Source organism: Chiloscyllium punctatum, chromosome 40 (genome assembly GCF_047496795.1).
Source record: "Chiloscyllium punctatum isolate Juve2018m chromosome 40, sChiPun1.3, whole genome shotgun sequence".
In the NCBI taxonomy this organism is placed as follows: domain Eukaryota; kingdom Metazoa; phylum Chordata; class Chondrichthyes; order Orectolobiformes; family Hemiscylliidae; genus Chiloscyllium; species Chiloscyllium punctatum.
The window spans coordinates 56378037-56394620 of NC_092778.1; the positions used below are offsets into that span (position 1 = coordinate 56378037).

General features: G+C 39.0%; 1 protein-coding gene across 1 annotated transcript in view; it reads left to right on the plus strand.

Annotated features, from left to right (window-relative positions):
• Nucleotides 1-16584, plus strand: part of txndc11 (thioredoxin domain containing 11) — a 77522-nt gene that overhangs the window by 58117 nt on the left and 2821 nt on the right. Inside the window, exons 8-11 of the mRNA XM_072559991.1 lie at nt 5779-6544; nt 8179-8324; nt 12148-12260; nt 15323-15403. Coding sequence (XP_072416092.1) covers nt 5779-6544; nt 8179-8324; nt 12148-12260; nt 15323-15403 — 1106 coding nt within the window. The remainder of the gene's footprint in view (nt 1-5778; nt 6545-8178; nt 8325-12147; nt 12261-15322; nt 15404-16584) is intronic.

Below are 16584 nucleotides of genomic sequence, written 5' to 3' on the forward strand. Positions count from 1 at the left end.
TTAAAATTGTAAATATTTTTAATGCAAGAAATTTTATTTTGTCATTTATTTGATCGAGATCTAATCAAGCCCTACTCTGCATCCTTACTGTTGATTTTGATTGGTTTGTTTACCACATTTGCTAAACCAATTGTAGATTTCTCCGATTCTGATTTTCCACTTGACACCCTTTTGTTATGTATGATTTCTCCGTTAGATCATTTGTACATTCTTCTAACTGACTACTAAATTTTCCTAGAAGTTATCCCAGTAACAAAGTTAAACTAACTAGTATGCTAATGCTGGGATGATCTTTATAATCTTATTTGAACAAGGTCATAATGTTTGCAGTTCTCCAGAATTCAGGGGAAGTGCCAGAGTCCAGGAAACATCAACCTTCTCTCAGAATCCTTGAATGCATCTCATCCTGGTTTCTTGTCAATTTTGAGGACAAACCGCCTATCCAACACTTCAACCAAATGAATTTTGAACTCTATTATTGACTAACTGCCCCTTTCTGTCACCATGGCCTTGGTAGCATCTCTCTATTTGGTAAAGACGATGCAAAATGCTCATTTAATACCTCAACCATGCTCCCTGTCTCCATGTGTATATATTCCCTTTCTTTAGTCTCTGATCAGCTCCTTCCTCCTTTTAACTACTGTCTTACTGTTTATACGTCTGTAGAAGACTTTGGAATTTCCCTTTGCAACTGCCTTTGTAACTGTGTGCTTAGTGGCTTCACAATTTTCTGACTGTTTCACTTCTGTAGACCAGATGATGCAACTGAATATAACTTGCAGTTCTCATTCTTGACATTCCAAAAATTTGGATTCACTATTCATGGTAGCCACTATAATACAGAACTCAGAAGTTAAATGCATGGAACTGTCTGGAAAATCCATAGAGTTTTCCCCTTCAGATTATAGAATGCGCAACTGGTTAGTTATTCAGTCACATATTAGAATTGAAGAAGTATCTTGTGACCGAAAAGTGGTCATTCTAAATTGCTACTTTTTGCTTGATGCTCCAATATAGTGCATCCCATCACACTTGAGTTTCCTTAAATCTATCCTTGATACAAAAGTATAAAGACAGCCACCAGTATGTGAAAAGAGAGCAGTTGGTGGCACAGTGACACCGCAGTTAGCACTGCTGCCTCACAGCGCCAGACACCCGGGTTCAATTCCCGCCTCAGACATCTATCTGTGTGGAGTTTTGTGCATTCTCCCCGTGTCTGTGTGGGTTTCCTCTGGGTGCTCCGGTTTCCTCCCACAATCCAAAAATGTGCAGGTTAGGTGAATTGGCCGTGCTAAATTGCCCGTAGTGTTAGGTGAAGGGGTAAATATAGGGGAATAAGTCTGGGTGGGTTGCTCTTCGGAGGGTCGGTGTGGACTTGTTGGGCCGAAGGACCTGTTTCCACACTGTAAATAATCTAATCTAATCAGGAAGGCCAAAGGAACATAGAGACTAATCTTGAATGTGAATGAATTTGTTAAACCAGTATTTCAAAAGCAATTTATCAGGAAATGATTCAACTTTCTTTTTAACATGGTTTACAATAAGTTACCTCCCTGTAGAGGTATTTGTAATGTATGCAAAGAAAAATGGCTCTTTACAAGCAAACTCCCTCTTTTAGCTGTATAATTGTTGACTTGTCAGGAAGATTTCTCAGCATGTTAAATGGAGAGATTCTATAAATTGAAACAAATTTTGTTGCAACATCTAAAAATATCTTTTTGCAAGTTTGTAAGAACCAAGGTTGCAAAAGCATGCCATTTTTGCTTCCTCTCTTGATTTTAATGTGGGAACATATTTCACATAATGCATTTGAGAGGAGGAAATGGTTTCACCCCTACCAATACCACAACCTTAGCATGGTGCTACTTCAAAACTGGCTGGCATAAATTAATTTCATTACTTTGCTCTTCAAACTGAGTAATGTTAGTTTAGAACATGAGAGCGCTTCCTATTTTGGGTCACACTGTAAAGATTAAGCATTTGCACGTTGGGTATTGCACAGTGTTACAGATTAAAATTTACTGCACTCTTGTTTCAACCTTGGAATGATGACCCACTCTGCACCAGTTTGACAATTTTTCATTCCCCACCTCCGCCTTACAATGGTGAGTGAGAACATTAGGTAAAGAGCACTGAGTTGGAATTGAGAATTACCCACTGTGTACTTGGTGTCATACCAGCAAAGCTAGAAGCCTAACTTTAATCTTTTTAATCTGGTTTGAATTTGAACTGAGGTTTGAGGCCAGGGCAGTTGTCTAATATACTTGATTGTTTTTCAAAAGTCACGTTTTTAATAATGAAAAGATATGAATAGGAACAGCCAAGATGATTGTAATGCAGTTCTCATAAAGATGTTCATTTTAACTTGTTAAAATGACAATAGACAATAGGTGCAGGAGTAAGCCATTCTGCCCTTCGAGCCTGCACCACCATTCAATACGATCATGGCTGATCATCCTTAATCAGTATCCTGTTCCTGCCTTATCTCCATAACCCTTGATTCCACAATCCTTGAGAACTCTATCCAACTCTTTCTTAAATGAATCCAGAGACAGGGCCTCCACTGCCCTCTGGGGCAGAGCATTCCAAACAGCCACCACTCTCTAGGTGAAGAAGTTTCACCACATCTCTGTCCTAAATGGTCTACCCCGTATTTTTAAGCTGTGTCCTCTGGTTCGGCACTCACCCATCAGTGGAAACATGTTTCCTGCCTCCAGAGTGTCCAATCCTTTAATAATCTTATATGTCTCAGTCAGATCCCCTCTCAGTCTTCTAAACTCAAGGGTATACAAGCCCAGTCTCTCCAGTCTTTCAGTGTAAGGTAATCCCGCCATTCTAGGAATTGACCTCGTGAACCTATGCTGCACTCCCTCAACAGCCAGAATGTCTTTCCTCAAATTTGGAGACCAGAACTGCACAAAGTACTCCAGGTGTGGTCTCACCAGGGCCCTGTACAGCTGCAGAAGAACCTCTTTGCTTCTATACTCGATCCCTCTTGTTATGAAGGCCAGAATACTATTAGCCTTCTTCACTACCTGCTGTACCTGCATACTTACCTTCATTGACTGGTGTACAAGAACACCCAGATCTCTCTGTACTGCCCCTTTACCTAAATTGATTCAATTTAGGTAGTAATCTGCCTTCCTGTTCTTGCCACCAAAGTGGATAACCATACATTTATCCACATTAAACTGCATCTGCCATGCATCTGACCACTCACCTAACTTGTCCAGGTCACCCTGTAATCTCCTAACATCCTCATCACATTTCACCCTGTCACCCAGCTTAGTATCATCAGCAAATTTGCTAATGTTATTACTAATACCATCTTCTATATCATTAACATATAATGTAAAAAGCTGCGGTACCCCACTGATCACTGCCTGCCATTCCGAAATGGAGCCGTTTATCACTACTTTGTTTCCTATCAGCCAACCAACTTTCAATCCAAGTTAGTACTTTGCCCCCAGTACCATGCGCCCTAATTTTGCTCACTAACCTCCTACGTGGGACTTTATCAAAAGCTTTCTGAAAGTCCAGGTACACTACATTTACTGGATCTCCCTCGTCCATCTTCAGAGTTACATCCTCAAAAAATTCCAGAAGATTAGTCAAGCATGATTTCCCCTTCATAAATCCATGCTGACTCTGTCCTATCCTGTTACTGCTATCCAGATATGTCGTAATTTCATCCTTTATAATAGACTCCAGCATCTTTCCCACCACTAAGGTCAGACTAACTGGTCTATAATTTCCTGCTTTCTCTCTCCCACCTTTCTTAAAAAGTGGTACAACATTAGTCACCCTCCAATCCGCAGGAACTGATCCCAAATCTATCGAATTCTGGAAAATAATTACCAATGCATCCACGATTTCTTGAGCCACCTCCTTCAGTATCCTGGGATGTAGACCATCAGGCCCCGGGGATTTATCAACCTTCAAACCTAACAGTCTCTCCAACACCAAATCCTGGCAAATATAAATTCTCTTAAGTTCAGGTCCTTCAGCCACTGTTACCTCAGGGAGATTGCTTGTGTCTTCCCCAGTGAACATAGATCTGAAGTACCAATTCAATTCTTCTGCCATTGCTTTGTTCCCCATAATATATTCCCCTGTTTCTGTCTTCAAGGGCCCAATTTTAGTCTTAACCTTTTTTTTTGCCTTTCACATACCTAAAACAACTTTTACTATCCTCCTTTATATTATTGGCCAGTTTACCTTCGTACCTAATTTTTTCTCTGCATATTTCCTTTTTAGTAATCCTCTGTTCTTTAAAAGCTTCCCAGTCCTCCGTTTTCCCACTTATCTTTGCTATGTTATACTTTCTCTTTGAAATTTTTATGTTTCTTAACTTCCCTCGTGCCACCTGTGCCTCCTCCTAGGATCTTTCTTTCTTTTTGGAATGAACTGATCCTGCAACTTCTGCATTATACATAGAAATATCCGCCATTGTTCCTCCACTGTCATCTATGCTTATGCAAAGTGGCTTCAACCCCTACCCCACCTAGTTATGCAACAATTTTAAAAAAGTGTGGTGTTGTGCACATCTTTATATGAAAATTAAAATACTCAAATTTATGGATGACTCTGATTTGCAAGAGTGAATTTACATATTTTGCCCAGAACAAGGGATTGGAGAGTATCTCATCTGTACTAAGTCTCCACAGAGTATTTTCTGAAACAGTACATTTTATTGAAATTAAATCTGGTAGCCAACAATCCCACCAATTCATACAATGAGCAGCTTCAAAACAATACTGCTTTTCATGTCATCCCACGATATGTTTTCAAAAAATGAAAGTCTACAATATTTTATTCATTTAAAGTGAAGCTGTAAGGATGTGCATTTTTTTAATTCCAAGTTTAAATGCACATTTATATCAGGACAACCTACTTTAATTTGCTGATGTTTGGCCTCCTTTCAGTGACTGAAAGTGCTGAATTTAACAGCAGTTCATCCTGTACTGATTGCTTATTATCAACAAAATAAATTTCAGTTTTCATTTTGAACATGCACTTCCAATTCCTGCTATAGTTAGAATTATATTTGATTCCTCATTGATTTCTAGCTAGCAGGATCAGCTGAATAACTTAAGCCACAAATAAACCTGTGTTCTAACAGGACAAAGTGAGGGGAAAAATGTTAAAACCCAGTGTGCAGGAATACTGCTTCAAATACACTCAAAATCAACTTTATTATGATGCAGAGGTGTATTGGGGTGGATGTGTAATATGTGGAAAACCTTTTATGTGCAGTGGCTGTATATTTTTTATTTATCCTGTTAATTGGGCTACTGTTCCTCATTGGTTGAGAATGACAATACCAAGCAATGACATGGTCCTTAGCACCAAACCTTTCATGTTGTGCACAAAGACTCTAAACCCACTTAAAAATAGTGAAGTTTAGTAACAACTATTCAAATTTTGTTTTCCATTCTCTGCACCAAAATAATGTTTGTGATCTCATGTTGATTTAGTTTCCCTGGTTGGTGCAGCCCTCCATAACCTTATCCAAATGCCTGTTATTGATGAGGAGTAGACCTCTATGTTGAGTGTGGGTATGCTGCTGCAGTCTGGGATGGGACATCATATCCAGCACTTATTCTGCCCTTCCCCCCCCCCCCCCCCCCTTTTCTAAACAAAAAAGCAGAGGTCGCTCATTGGGTCAGGTTGGGATATTCCGGCTGTCATTTTATTGCATTTTTGACTAGTAATGCAGAACTGAGATCAGAAATATCCGATTTTTTTTTTGTTTGTTTGTTTCTCTCTGTCTCTTAGATAACTGAAGTTGCCCTTAAATATCACAACTGTAACAACAGCAAGAGCGTTCAGCGTGTGCTCCAATACATGGAAGAGACCAATCAGGTTGACCGCAAAGATCAGACCACAGATTCTTTTCCACGTGAAGTGGAGCCTTTCTTCCAGATGAGGAAATCTTGTTGCAATACAATAATGCTTCCTCAGTGGAATCGTATATCCCGAACTCTCAACATCTGTGAGTTGTGCATTAATCAGACAGTTGGAATTCGACTAAGTGTGATCCACCTTGTGCAGTGCAACTTCATAGAGATGGAGGCAGCACTGGATTCGTTCTACCTCAGAGAGCACACATTTTTCCATCAGCGATCAAACACTGTAGAATGCAGCAACATTTTGAGCTATTACAGTCCTTTCAACTACTACACTGTTTGCTGCAGGACATTTAACAGTTTGTTTAAATCTGATCAAGTTACCCCTTCAGAACTATTTTTCAGTGAAGAGCAGAAGAGTGGGGTGATGACCCACAGCTTTCCTCATGTTGAGGACAGAGTATCGACTCTTCTAGAACTGCATCGCAGTCAAAGCCACATTACAGGACTTAGCTGTAATACCAATAAAACTCTGAACATTTACTTGATGGATTCAAATTTGCACTGGAGATTTGCCACTAGATTAGGAGCCAATGAGTCTGCACAAGTGCAAGAATTTGCTACAATTATTGATCTGTTGGATGAAGTTCATTATGTCCTTGACCAAAGGCAGATTCTTGATAAATCTTCTATTGGTACGTAGCTATGAAAAGGTATATTTAATGTGGCTGAGATGTTGACGACTTGTAATACTTTACATAGTTTAACACTGCTGATTTTAAAAAATCTCTGGCTCCAATTTGCAGACTCCAGTACAAGTACAAATGCTACTTCGATGAAATGAATTTGGTCAAATTTTATCCCTTTTCCATTTTGGTTTCTTCATTTAACAGTCCCAGATCAACTTAATGAATATGCTCTGAATTTAGATAGGCTTTTAGTTCTGTTTGCCATAATCCATCATGTGCTTTCTGGAATCATGGTTTCAAGATTGATTCTAAATTAACCGGTATGCCTGAATTTCCCTTGCATCTTTGAAAGTATGGCCCAAGCTTTAGCTCTTCATCTTGATTCAATTGAGCTCATTGTCTGCATTGACCACTTGAGTAATGATGTATGCAAATATTTCAGTCTTACTCAACCTTACTATTTAGGGCCTAGATTAGAGTGGTGCTGGAAAAGCAGAGCAGGTCAGGCAGCATCTGAGGAGCAGGAATGGAGGACTGAAGGGCTTTTTCCTGAAACATCGATTTTCCTGCTCCTTGGATGCTGCCTGACCTGCTTTGCTTTTCCAGCAACACTCTAATCTAGACTCTGGTTTCCAGTATCTGCAGTCTTCACTTTTGCCTACTTACTATTTAGGGTATTGACTACTTGTTGTTCTCCCTCGCTTGATGCTTGCCCCTCCCCAGGTCTCTTGTGGCACAATGATATTGTGGGCCTCTTCAAATTAAAGGTCAGTGTTTTAACATCATTTCCCACACTTGATAATTTTCTCCTTTTGGATGTGTGCATGTGTGGACAGCAGCTAAGGATGGAATCTGACTTGACTGCTTTGTCCCATTTGTTTGAAAAGGTCACCCAACACACTGCATCAAGACTTGGATGTGAACATTGAATGCCTAATGTTCAGCTGAGGTGTTAAACAGTGTCTTCCCCTATCATTCCAGGAACTAGTTTGTCTTAAGTCTACTGCAAATCGGAGGAAAGCTCCCCCTACATTTTGTTGCAATAATTTAACTTATCTTTAAAGATACCAGTCCTGTTCCTTTTCCAATTTTTATAAAATGTCTACAGTGTGGAAGGAGGCCATTTGGCCAATCGTGTCCACACCCACCCTCCAAAGAGCATCCCACCCAGACCCAGCCCATTCCCGCAACCCTGCATTTCCAAGGCTAATTCGCCTAGTCTGTATATCCCTGGATTCTCGGTATTTCAGTATGGCCAATCCACCTACCCTACACTTCTTTGGACTACAGGAGAAAACTGGAGCACAAAGAGGAAACCCACACAGACGTGGGGAAAATGTGCAAGCTCTGATTTTATAACAACTTATTTGTTGTTCCCAATATGGTTTGCTTCATAAGTTTAACAGCAAATTGTATAAGTGTTTGTGCAGTCACATTCAATGTACATAACACACTAATTGTTTTCAGCTCGAGTCCAAACTCTCTGGTTTCCAGTTCTGAGATGCTAGTTATTTATTGCTTGATATTCTGAATTGTGAACTCTTAAAGCTGTAGAATGTAATCATAGTAGGTCTGCAATAAGCAATGGTCAGAAATGTGTTAACATGATAAAAGTTTTGTTTATCATTTTCCTGTTTCAGAAAACATTATAACGAATTATAGTAGGACATACAGTCCATTAAGTCGGCATCTTATTGCAGGAACAAAATCTCAAGCTCAGGAAAAATATTTAATTACTGAAGTCACGACCCAGACTTTTGACAACATAGTTCTGGATGCTGAAAAGGTTAGCCTGAGGTTTTTCTTGCTATTTTCATGTTTTGAGTAACAGTTTGTATGTGCTGTTAAAAATGCCATTGTACATTTTTGTAACTATGATGTTTAGATTGTAAGATTAGAATATAGCAAATTCTCATATCAATTCCTATTTCTCTACAAAACACAAACTAAAAGTTTATTCTTGGGCAATGCGTCTGTGCCAGCTGGGAGATGGTCTGCACAATTTGTTTAAGCTTTATGCTGATTTTGTTGCAAATTTAAGTCTGTGAATAAAAATGTGTTTCTACATCACTAGCCATTTCTAAGTAATTGTGAGGAAACCTTACATTTTGACGAGTGTTTCTGTCGTGAGATTTTTAAAAACTCCTCCTTTTCCTCCACTGTTGAAAGTCATGATTCATGATGGTATATGGTTATTGCAGGCACTGGCATTCTCTTCTGGTTCCTTTACTGAATTGGAAAGTATGACCCCAAATAATATTTGAGAAGGCAAGGTATCATATTGGACTTGCTCTGTTTTACAATAATAATCTGGATTAGTGGTGCTAGAAGAGCACAGCAGTTCAGGCAGCATCCGAGGAGCAGTAAAATCGACATTTCGGGCAAAAGCCCTTCCTTTATTCCTGATGAAGGGCTTTTGCCCGAAACATCGATTTTACTGCTCCTCGGATGCTGCCTGAACTGCTGTGCTCTTCCAGCACCACTAATCCAGAATCTGGTTTCTAGCATCTGCAGTCATTGTTTTTACCTTTACAATAATATGGCCAATGTGGAGTAACTAAGCAGGAACCCTGGAAATATACTTGTGGTTGTCATAACCCTCCACTGTCTTCCTGCTAATATTGAAACCAGCTATAGTGTCTAATGTTTAGCTAAGTTAAGGAGGTTGGAACAGATTAAGAAACCAGTTTTGAAACTTGTACATTGGATTTGATTTATTATTGTCACATGTACCTAAGTACAGTGGAAAGTTTTTGTTTTGTGCTCAATATTGGCAGAACATACCATGCAAAGATCATAGGGTGACTGAACAATGCAAAGTTACAGCTGTAAAGAAGTACAAAAAGCAAGGTCGATATTAGCTTTGAAATCCGAGAGGTACATGCAGAAGTCTAATAACAGCTGGGAATAAGCTGTTCTTAAGTGTGTTTAAGCTTTTGTATCTTCTGACTGACTGAAGAGGTTGGGAAAGATGTTAACTGAGATGGGAGGGGTCTTTGGCTGCCTTTCTGCAGCAGTGAGAAGTGTAGATGATGGGTGTAAGGTTGGCTTGGGTGACTGTCTGGGCTGTGTTCAAAACTTTGTGTAGTTAGCCATTATCAACCAATTTTGTTTTTGACATTTTTGCTGACTAACTCTTTGATTTTTTTTTAAAATTTATTTTTTAAACTGTCAAATTGAAATGAATCACAGGATTGCATTATTTCCTCTCCAAAGAGGGGAGGTTAATACTTTGATACAATTCCATAGATGCTGGCAAGTCTCTGTCGTCTTGCGTAAACACTTGTTTGATTTTGTTATCTGTTTCACCGTAGAGTCATAGAAATGTACAGCATGGAAACAGACCCTTCGGTCCAACCCGTCCATGCCGACCAGATATCCCAACCCAATCTTGTCCCACTGCCAGCACCCGGCCATATCCTTCCAAAACCCTTCCTAATCATACCAGACTTGTCATTGGAACTAATCTTGATCTTGTTCTCCATTGTCCTTTACATATTTTCCAGAATTGGTCATTTTTTGGGATAGCATGTAAGAACAGCAATCCTGGCAGCTGTTTTTTCTTCCCTTACTCCCTAACTTGAGGCTAGTAAAACTTAATTGTAACACCCTTATCAGATGGTTTGCCTAACACATGTAACAAATAGAACTTCCAGTCTTATCACTGCTGCTATCAAAATCTGAATTGTTGTAAAATTGTAATTTTGCAAACAAATATTTTGTGCAGACTGTTGTATGCAATCCATATTCCTCCCTTGTTTGGTCTTTTGTTTGAAGTTGCTGGTTGAAGGCAGCTGTATCACAGGCTTTGTGTGAAATTCCTCACGAGTGACAAGGATAGGCAATGAGGGCTGTGGCAAGTTAGTCATTCAGTACAGCAAGACAGCTCAAGCCTGGCTTTGAGGAGTTCCGATGAGTAAAGTGCAGACTGAAAAGAGCTGAAAAATGTCTGGCTAATTTTTGTTATTGTAAAGTTCTTGGCACAGAAAGGCCATTTGCCCCATAACTTCCATGCCAGCTCTCAGTATAGCAATCCAGGCAGTTCTGTTCACCATTAGGTAAAAGCAATGACTGCACATGCTGGAAACCAGATTAGATTAGATTAGATTACAGTGTGGAAACAGATTCTGGATTAAGTGGTGCTGGAAGAACACAGCAGTTCAGGCAGCATCCGAGGAGCAGTAAAATCACCATTAGTCATATACAAATTTGAAACATTATTTCTGTTACTGTCTCTACAGTGCTGCCAAATCTGCTAAGTTTCTCCACCATTCTCTTTGTTTTTAGATTCCCAGCATCCGCAGAATTTTGCTTTTCTTAACCCTCTGTGCAAATATATTGGCAAGTTTTTTAACTCTAATCTGCCTTTTGTAAATATGCTAGAAATGCAGGTTGTTGAAGTTCCAACACGTTGTAATTATGATATCTCGTAGGTGTTGCTTTTCCAGTTTTTTTTTATATTTGGGAAAATTTGTACTATTTGTTTAGTTTCTGTACCCATTGCCAATTCATGTCTCCTTGTAGGTTGTGAGAATGACGCACCTTCTGAAGGTTTGGTTTAGTGTGTGCATAAATCCACCTTTTCTATTCACAGAATTGTTTATTTTTCTTTAAATTAATGTATATTTGAAACTTTAACTGCTTTTGTGATTGCTTCATTAGTGGTGAGGCTTGTGGTTTCTTTCTAATCTTCAACTTGGTAGGCACGGTCATTTAGATAGCATTATATAAATTGTACAAATTTTATACATCGAAAGTTATTTTTCGTGCCATTTATTCAGTAACGAATCATTTTGCCATGATGTGTCAAGTTTGCAAAATGTCTAAATTGAAAGCCAAACCTTTGAGCAGTTTTCTATTTGGCTCAATCCTAGTTGTTTTAAATCTTTGATAGTTTCTTTAATAAAATGCTTTTTCCTTCTTTTAATAAAGTACCCTGTTGGTATTATTTTTAAAATTTCAAACATAATGGGACCCAAGTACTGTTCATAGTCATTGTGGAAAATGTGTCTGGGAGGTAAATAATGCTTTATTGAATGGAAATAATTTAGAATTGAAAGTTTTTGAATAATAATATATTTTTGGTGTGGCATCAAGATTCTGTCCTGTCTTCATCCATATAAACAAAAGTCTAGGCTTCCCACCCACTTTAGATGATCAATACTTGTCCAGGAAATCAAATTAACCTATGTAAACTCCACCTGGTATGTAGCCAACCTTCCCAGTGATCTTATGCATAGTCAAATGACAGGTTGTATTCACCATCTAAGACAGTTCAATGGCATTTGTTCCAAGGGGTGGTCACAACTTGTTGTGTAGTTCGTTTTTTTTAAAAAGGTATTTGTATTCTGATTCTTACTAGAATACCAGCGTGAACTTTACAATCAAAGTACTTGAATTTCACAATAAATGTGTGTAATTATTTTTTAATCAAAGTTGAACGTAAAAATGAAGGTGAATAGCAGCTATCTCCTCTTCTTCACTCTCCTCCTAAATAGCTGTTTCTTCCCTCAGGGACCAATGTAATGGGTAGGTGGAAGGTAACATAGTCTTATTATTTTGGCATGATATTGTGCTGACTGACTTTACAATCCTGTCTTCTCTTACAGAATGTTTTGTTACTCTACTACACTCAATGGTGTGGATTTTGCACTGCTCTCAATCATGTGTTCATTCAGGTTGCCCGTCTATTCCATGCGAATGATGGAATTATAATAGCCAGGTGAGAAATAATCGCAGTTGTTTCAAAACAACATTTCCTTCGCCCTGCTTTTTTTCAGTTCCCCGTTGTGTGTCTTTGTTCCTGCAGCTATTCCATCCTGACGTGGACATATATCGCTGTTCCTTCAACGTCACTGGGCACACAATCCTGGAACTCCATCCATAAGGGCTTTGTGTGGCTCGGTGCGGCACGTGGGCTGTAGCTGTTCATTAAAACAGCTCACCACCACCTTCTCAAGGATAGCTAGGGGCAGGCAATAAATGTTGGCCAGCCAGCAATGCCCACGTCCCACAAGTGAATAGAGCCTGTTCAGTCAGGATCAATGACCAATCTCGAATAACTCCAAACATTCATCAGTCTTGGTTTTCAAAAATCTTGTTTCTCAAAATTAACTATTTCGGGGGTGATGTTCCATTTCTTTCTTTGCGTTTTTGGATGTATACTGATGATGAGAAAATGCCAAGGGCACATATCTGCTTATGTTAGACATGTCATTGAGATGTCTGCATACTCGTTTTATTAAATGGCTTCCATACAGTCATCTTGCCTTTGGAAAAAGCCATGACTATAATTTGTGTCTAAAATTATCATTGCCAGGAGTGTCATTTATTTCAAGAAGTTCTGGTAGTCTTGCAGGTGAGAGAGTGTTTTTAGAGAGTTGGGAAGAGGGAGGTGCTACGGGGGGGGGTCAAGAAAGCGGTTGCAGTTCTGTAATGTGGTCATTTTGAAAGACAGCATTCATTGGAACCAGAAGACAGCCCGTAGGCAGTGGGGGCAAATAGGTCATTTTCAAGTTGGCAAATTGTAACTAGCTGAGTGCCACAAGAATCAGTGTTGACTCCTCAACTGTTTACAGTCTACAGCATTGACCTGTTTGTTGGAGGTTAATGTATGTTGACTCAAGTTGACTCAAGTTAAGTAAGGAAATACATTTAGGCGAAATTAGAGTCAAGAGAGTGGTGCTGAAAAAGCACAGCAGGTCAGGCAGTATTCGAGGAGCAAGAAAATCGACGTTTTGGGCAAAAGCCCTTCATCAGGAATCCTAAACTCCGTCATCAATGAAAAATCTCAGTACCTGCACTGCATAAACTCAGTAACCAACATCCGTTGTGTTCTGTGAAGAGAACTCCACAGATCAATGGGCCTCACATTTCCTTCATAAGGAAATACATTGTCAGGAGAATGTAGAGAGTCTGCGTGACGGAACTTGGTAGGGTGGATCCTGAAAAGATCCTCCTTCTCTGTCTGTTTCAATGCTGTATATCTCTATGATTCTCTTGTAGGAACGAATAGAACTGGGAGAGGTGTTTTAAAAATAAGAGAGCTTGCTTTTATCATTGAGATGAGACCACCACCTTCCCCTCAACTATGAAGCCCATTGTTCTATGATGATCTCTTCTCAGAATACAATGGATGCACGTCACTGAATTTATTTAGTACAGGTACTGAGATTTTTCATTTGATGAGGGAGTTTAGGATTCTGTGAGGAGTTGAGACTGCAATCAGATCCATTATGATATTATTGAATGGCAAAGAAGGCTTCTAGATCTGAATGGCTTACTCTCACTCCTAAGGTCTGTGTTTCATCAGTGAGTTTAAGCTAACTTGGTGGTTATGTGGGATAACATACAAATGCCAGTGCAGTGTTAAGCAAGAGCGACATTCTCTGATGGAGTGTTTTGAAATGAGTTGGTTTGCTAGAAGCCTGCTTACTTGTTCAGGTAGATTTTGTTTATTCAACCTATTTTTCTGATCATACTGCTCAGATATTAATCCACCACCATAAAATGGAACTTGAACCTGGGCTTCCGAGTCCAGAGACACAATGTTTGAGCCATGGGGGCCCCTTCAGGTAGATGTAGCTGTTCTTGCAATGGTCTGTTCAACTTGGCCCCTCTCCTTGAATTGATAGTCATAGGGATGTACAGCATGGAAACTCTTCGGTCTAACTTGACTATGCTGACCAGATATCCTAAGTTAATCTAGTCCCATCTACCAGCATTTGTCCCATTTCCCTCTAAACCCTTCTTATTTATGTATCCATCCAGGTGCCTTTAAATGTTGTAATTGTACCCATCTCCTCCACTACCTCTGTCAGCTCATTCCATAAACGCAGCACTGTGTGGAATAAGTTGCCTTAACTCGTTGTTCAGCTCATGCCTGACTGGGGTCTTCCTGTAACAGAACACCTGCTTTATTTGCTAATATAGCAACTGTTAAACTTCTAAGAACTGTTTTTGAAACATTTGACAGATGGAATTGGAAATATTACGAAGGGAAATGATCATTTCTTGTACATTGTTGCAGAGAATACATTACATTATCATGGCTTTGCAGAGTCTGCATTGAATTTCTAAACTGAGGACTGTTTAATAAAATTGTCATGTTAAACCAACATATTGCAATAAATTATCTGAACTTCAACAACTTGCATAATGATTCAGTATAACCTCCCCTTCTTAGAAGTACAGTTTTTGACATAAAAGCTTATTATATGTGACATTTGATTAGTTACCACAACTTTGCATGGCAAACAATTAAGCTATTTTTGGAGTGAACTGAACCAGGGACATTTATTCAGTGAAACACTGCAATGCATAATTCTAAAGCAGTGAAACACTGCAATGCACAATTCTAAACCAACGTTATTGTTGATTATAAGTTTTTGAAAATTCAAAATGATTTAAATGTGCCTGTGTAAGAGTTTATATTTGTAAAAGCAGATAGTAATTGGAAGAATGCAATGCAAAATGACTTAAGACGAAAAGAATGCAAAAAAGTGTTTTATCAAACTGGAAATAATCTTTAAAACTGTAAGTCACTGACTTGCAGCTAAATCCATGCAATTTAGGTATTATGCACATAGAACCTATTGCAAATGAGTGCCGTATATCATACTGTATGGTTTTAAACTTCTTTACAGTTGCTGTGAATGAGTTTGCCAAAGTTATTTAAGTTCTTCATCCAATTTAGCTTTTGTACCTATACTCAGAAATTGATCCTGATTTGTGTTTTGGTGCTCCTTTTCCACAGGATTCACAAAGTTGCTCTTGTACTTTCAGAATCAATGTTGCCAAAAATGATCTTCCTTGGGAGTATATGGTTGACCAACTTCCAACTGTTCTGTTTTTCCCCAGTAAGAGGTAAGGCCTGAATGAATAAACTGCATGTATTTTTATTAGTGCTCATTTGCTTATAAATACTCCCAGCTGTAATAACTTGGGAATTTGAGTTTATTATTTTCAGTATTTGTCTGAACATGATTGTATCACTGTTGGAGCTGCTTTTACATGCTCGGGCCCTCCTGATGTGGCCAGCTCTAGTGCAATATGAAATTTACCACAACTCCAGCACCAGCTTCTGAAAGACTGTGTGGCTGTGCACTGGAAACCAACAACCTGAAGTGCAGCACTTGGCTTAATATAATTGCAGCTTCATAACTGAGTTCAGTTGTTAGAGAGATCGTGTGCTGTTACACTACACAATGGGGATGTTCCTTTTGAGATCCATTGGACCAAAACATGTTGCTGCCTAGGCTTGCAGTTTCCTCTTTTTTTGTGTTCAACAAAAATTATTTTTCAGGTAAGTGCCAGTAAACCAAGAGGTGGTGGGTAAACCGACATGGAAGGAGATTGTTGGCTTAAAGCAGCCAGTTAAATGGACTGAGTTGCTTCTGAACATTTTCAACCACAAATGAGTAATGCACGTTTTAATGCAGCTATTATTTCAGCTCCATAGTACCTACCAACGCCTCAAAACCAAATCTGCTATTGCTGATGATGCTTTTTTAACGGTTCCTTGCCTTGCATCTCAATAATTTATTTGAAGTGTTGTGTTTGAAATATTTTGAACTGGCTCTCTGACCCTTTCCTATATAAAGCAAGAACTTGCATTTATATATTGGCTTCACAACTTCAGGCTACTCCAGAACACTTCCAAGCCAATCAATTATTCTTGCAAGATGATCTAGTGACTGTTACAAATGCAGGAAAATGACTTGAAACTAAAATTATTCCTGAAGTATCAGCCCAGTGGCACTTTGTGGCATTGTGTTGAACTAATTCATGATACAGTTTCTGAGCTGCGCATTTCACAAGCTGCATTGGTCCATACATTTGATTTTTTTTTTTAAAAAATAATTCACTAAGCAAGTCTGCAGCACAGTAAACCGAATTAACAATTGGGCAGAATGTGCAAACTCAGCATGAATATTTTTCAGTCACTAAGTATGTCAGAGGAAGTATCGACTGTTAAAGCTTGAAAGCATGTGCTATTTGTAACTTGCTGCAGGGTGAAAAACAGACGGTCACAAAGTCAGCAGAGG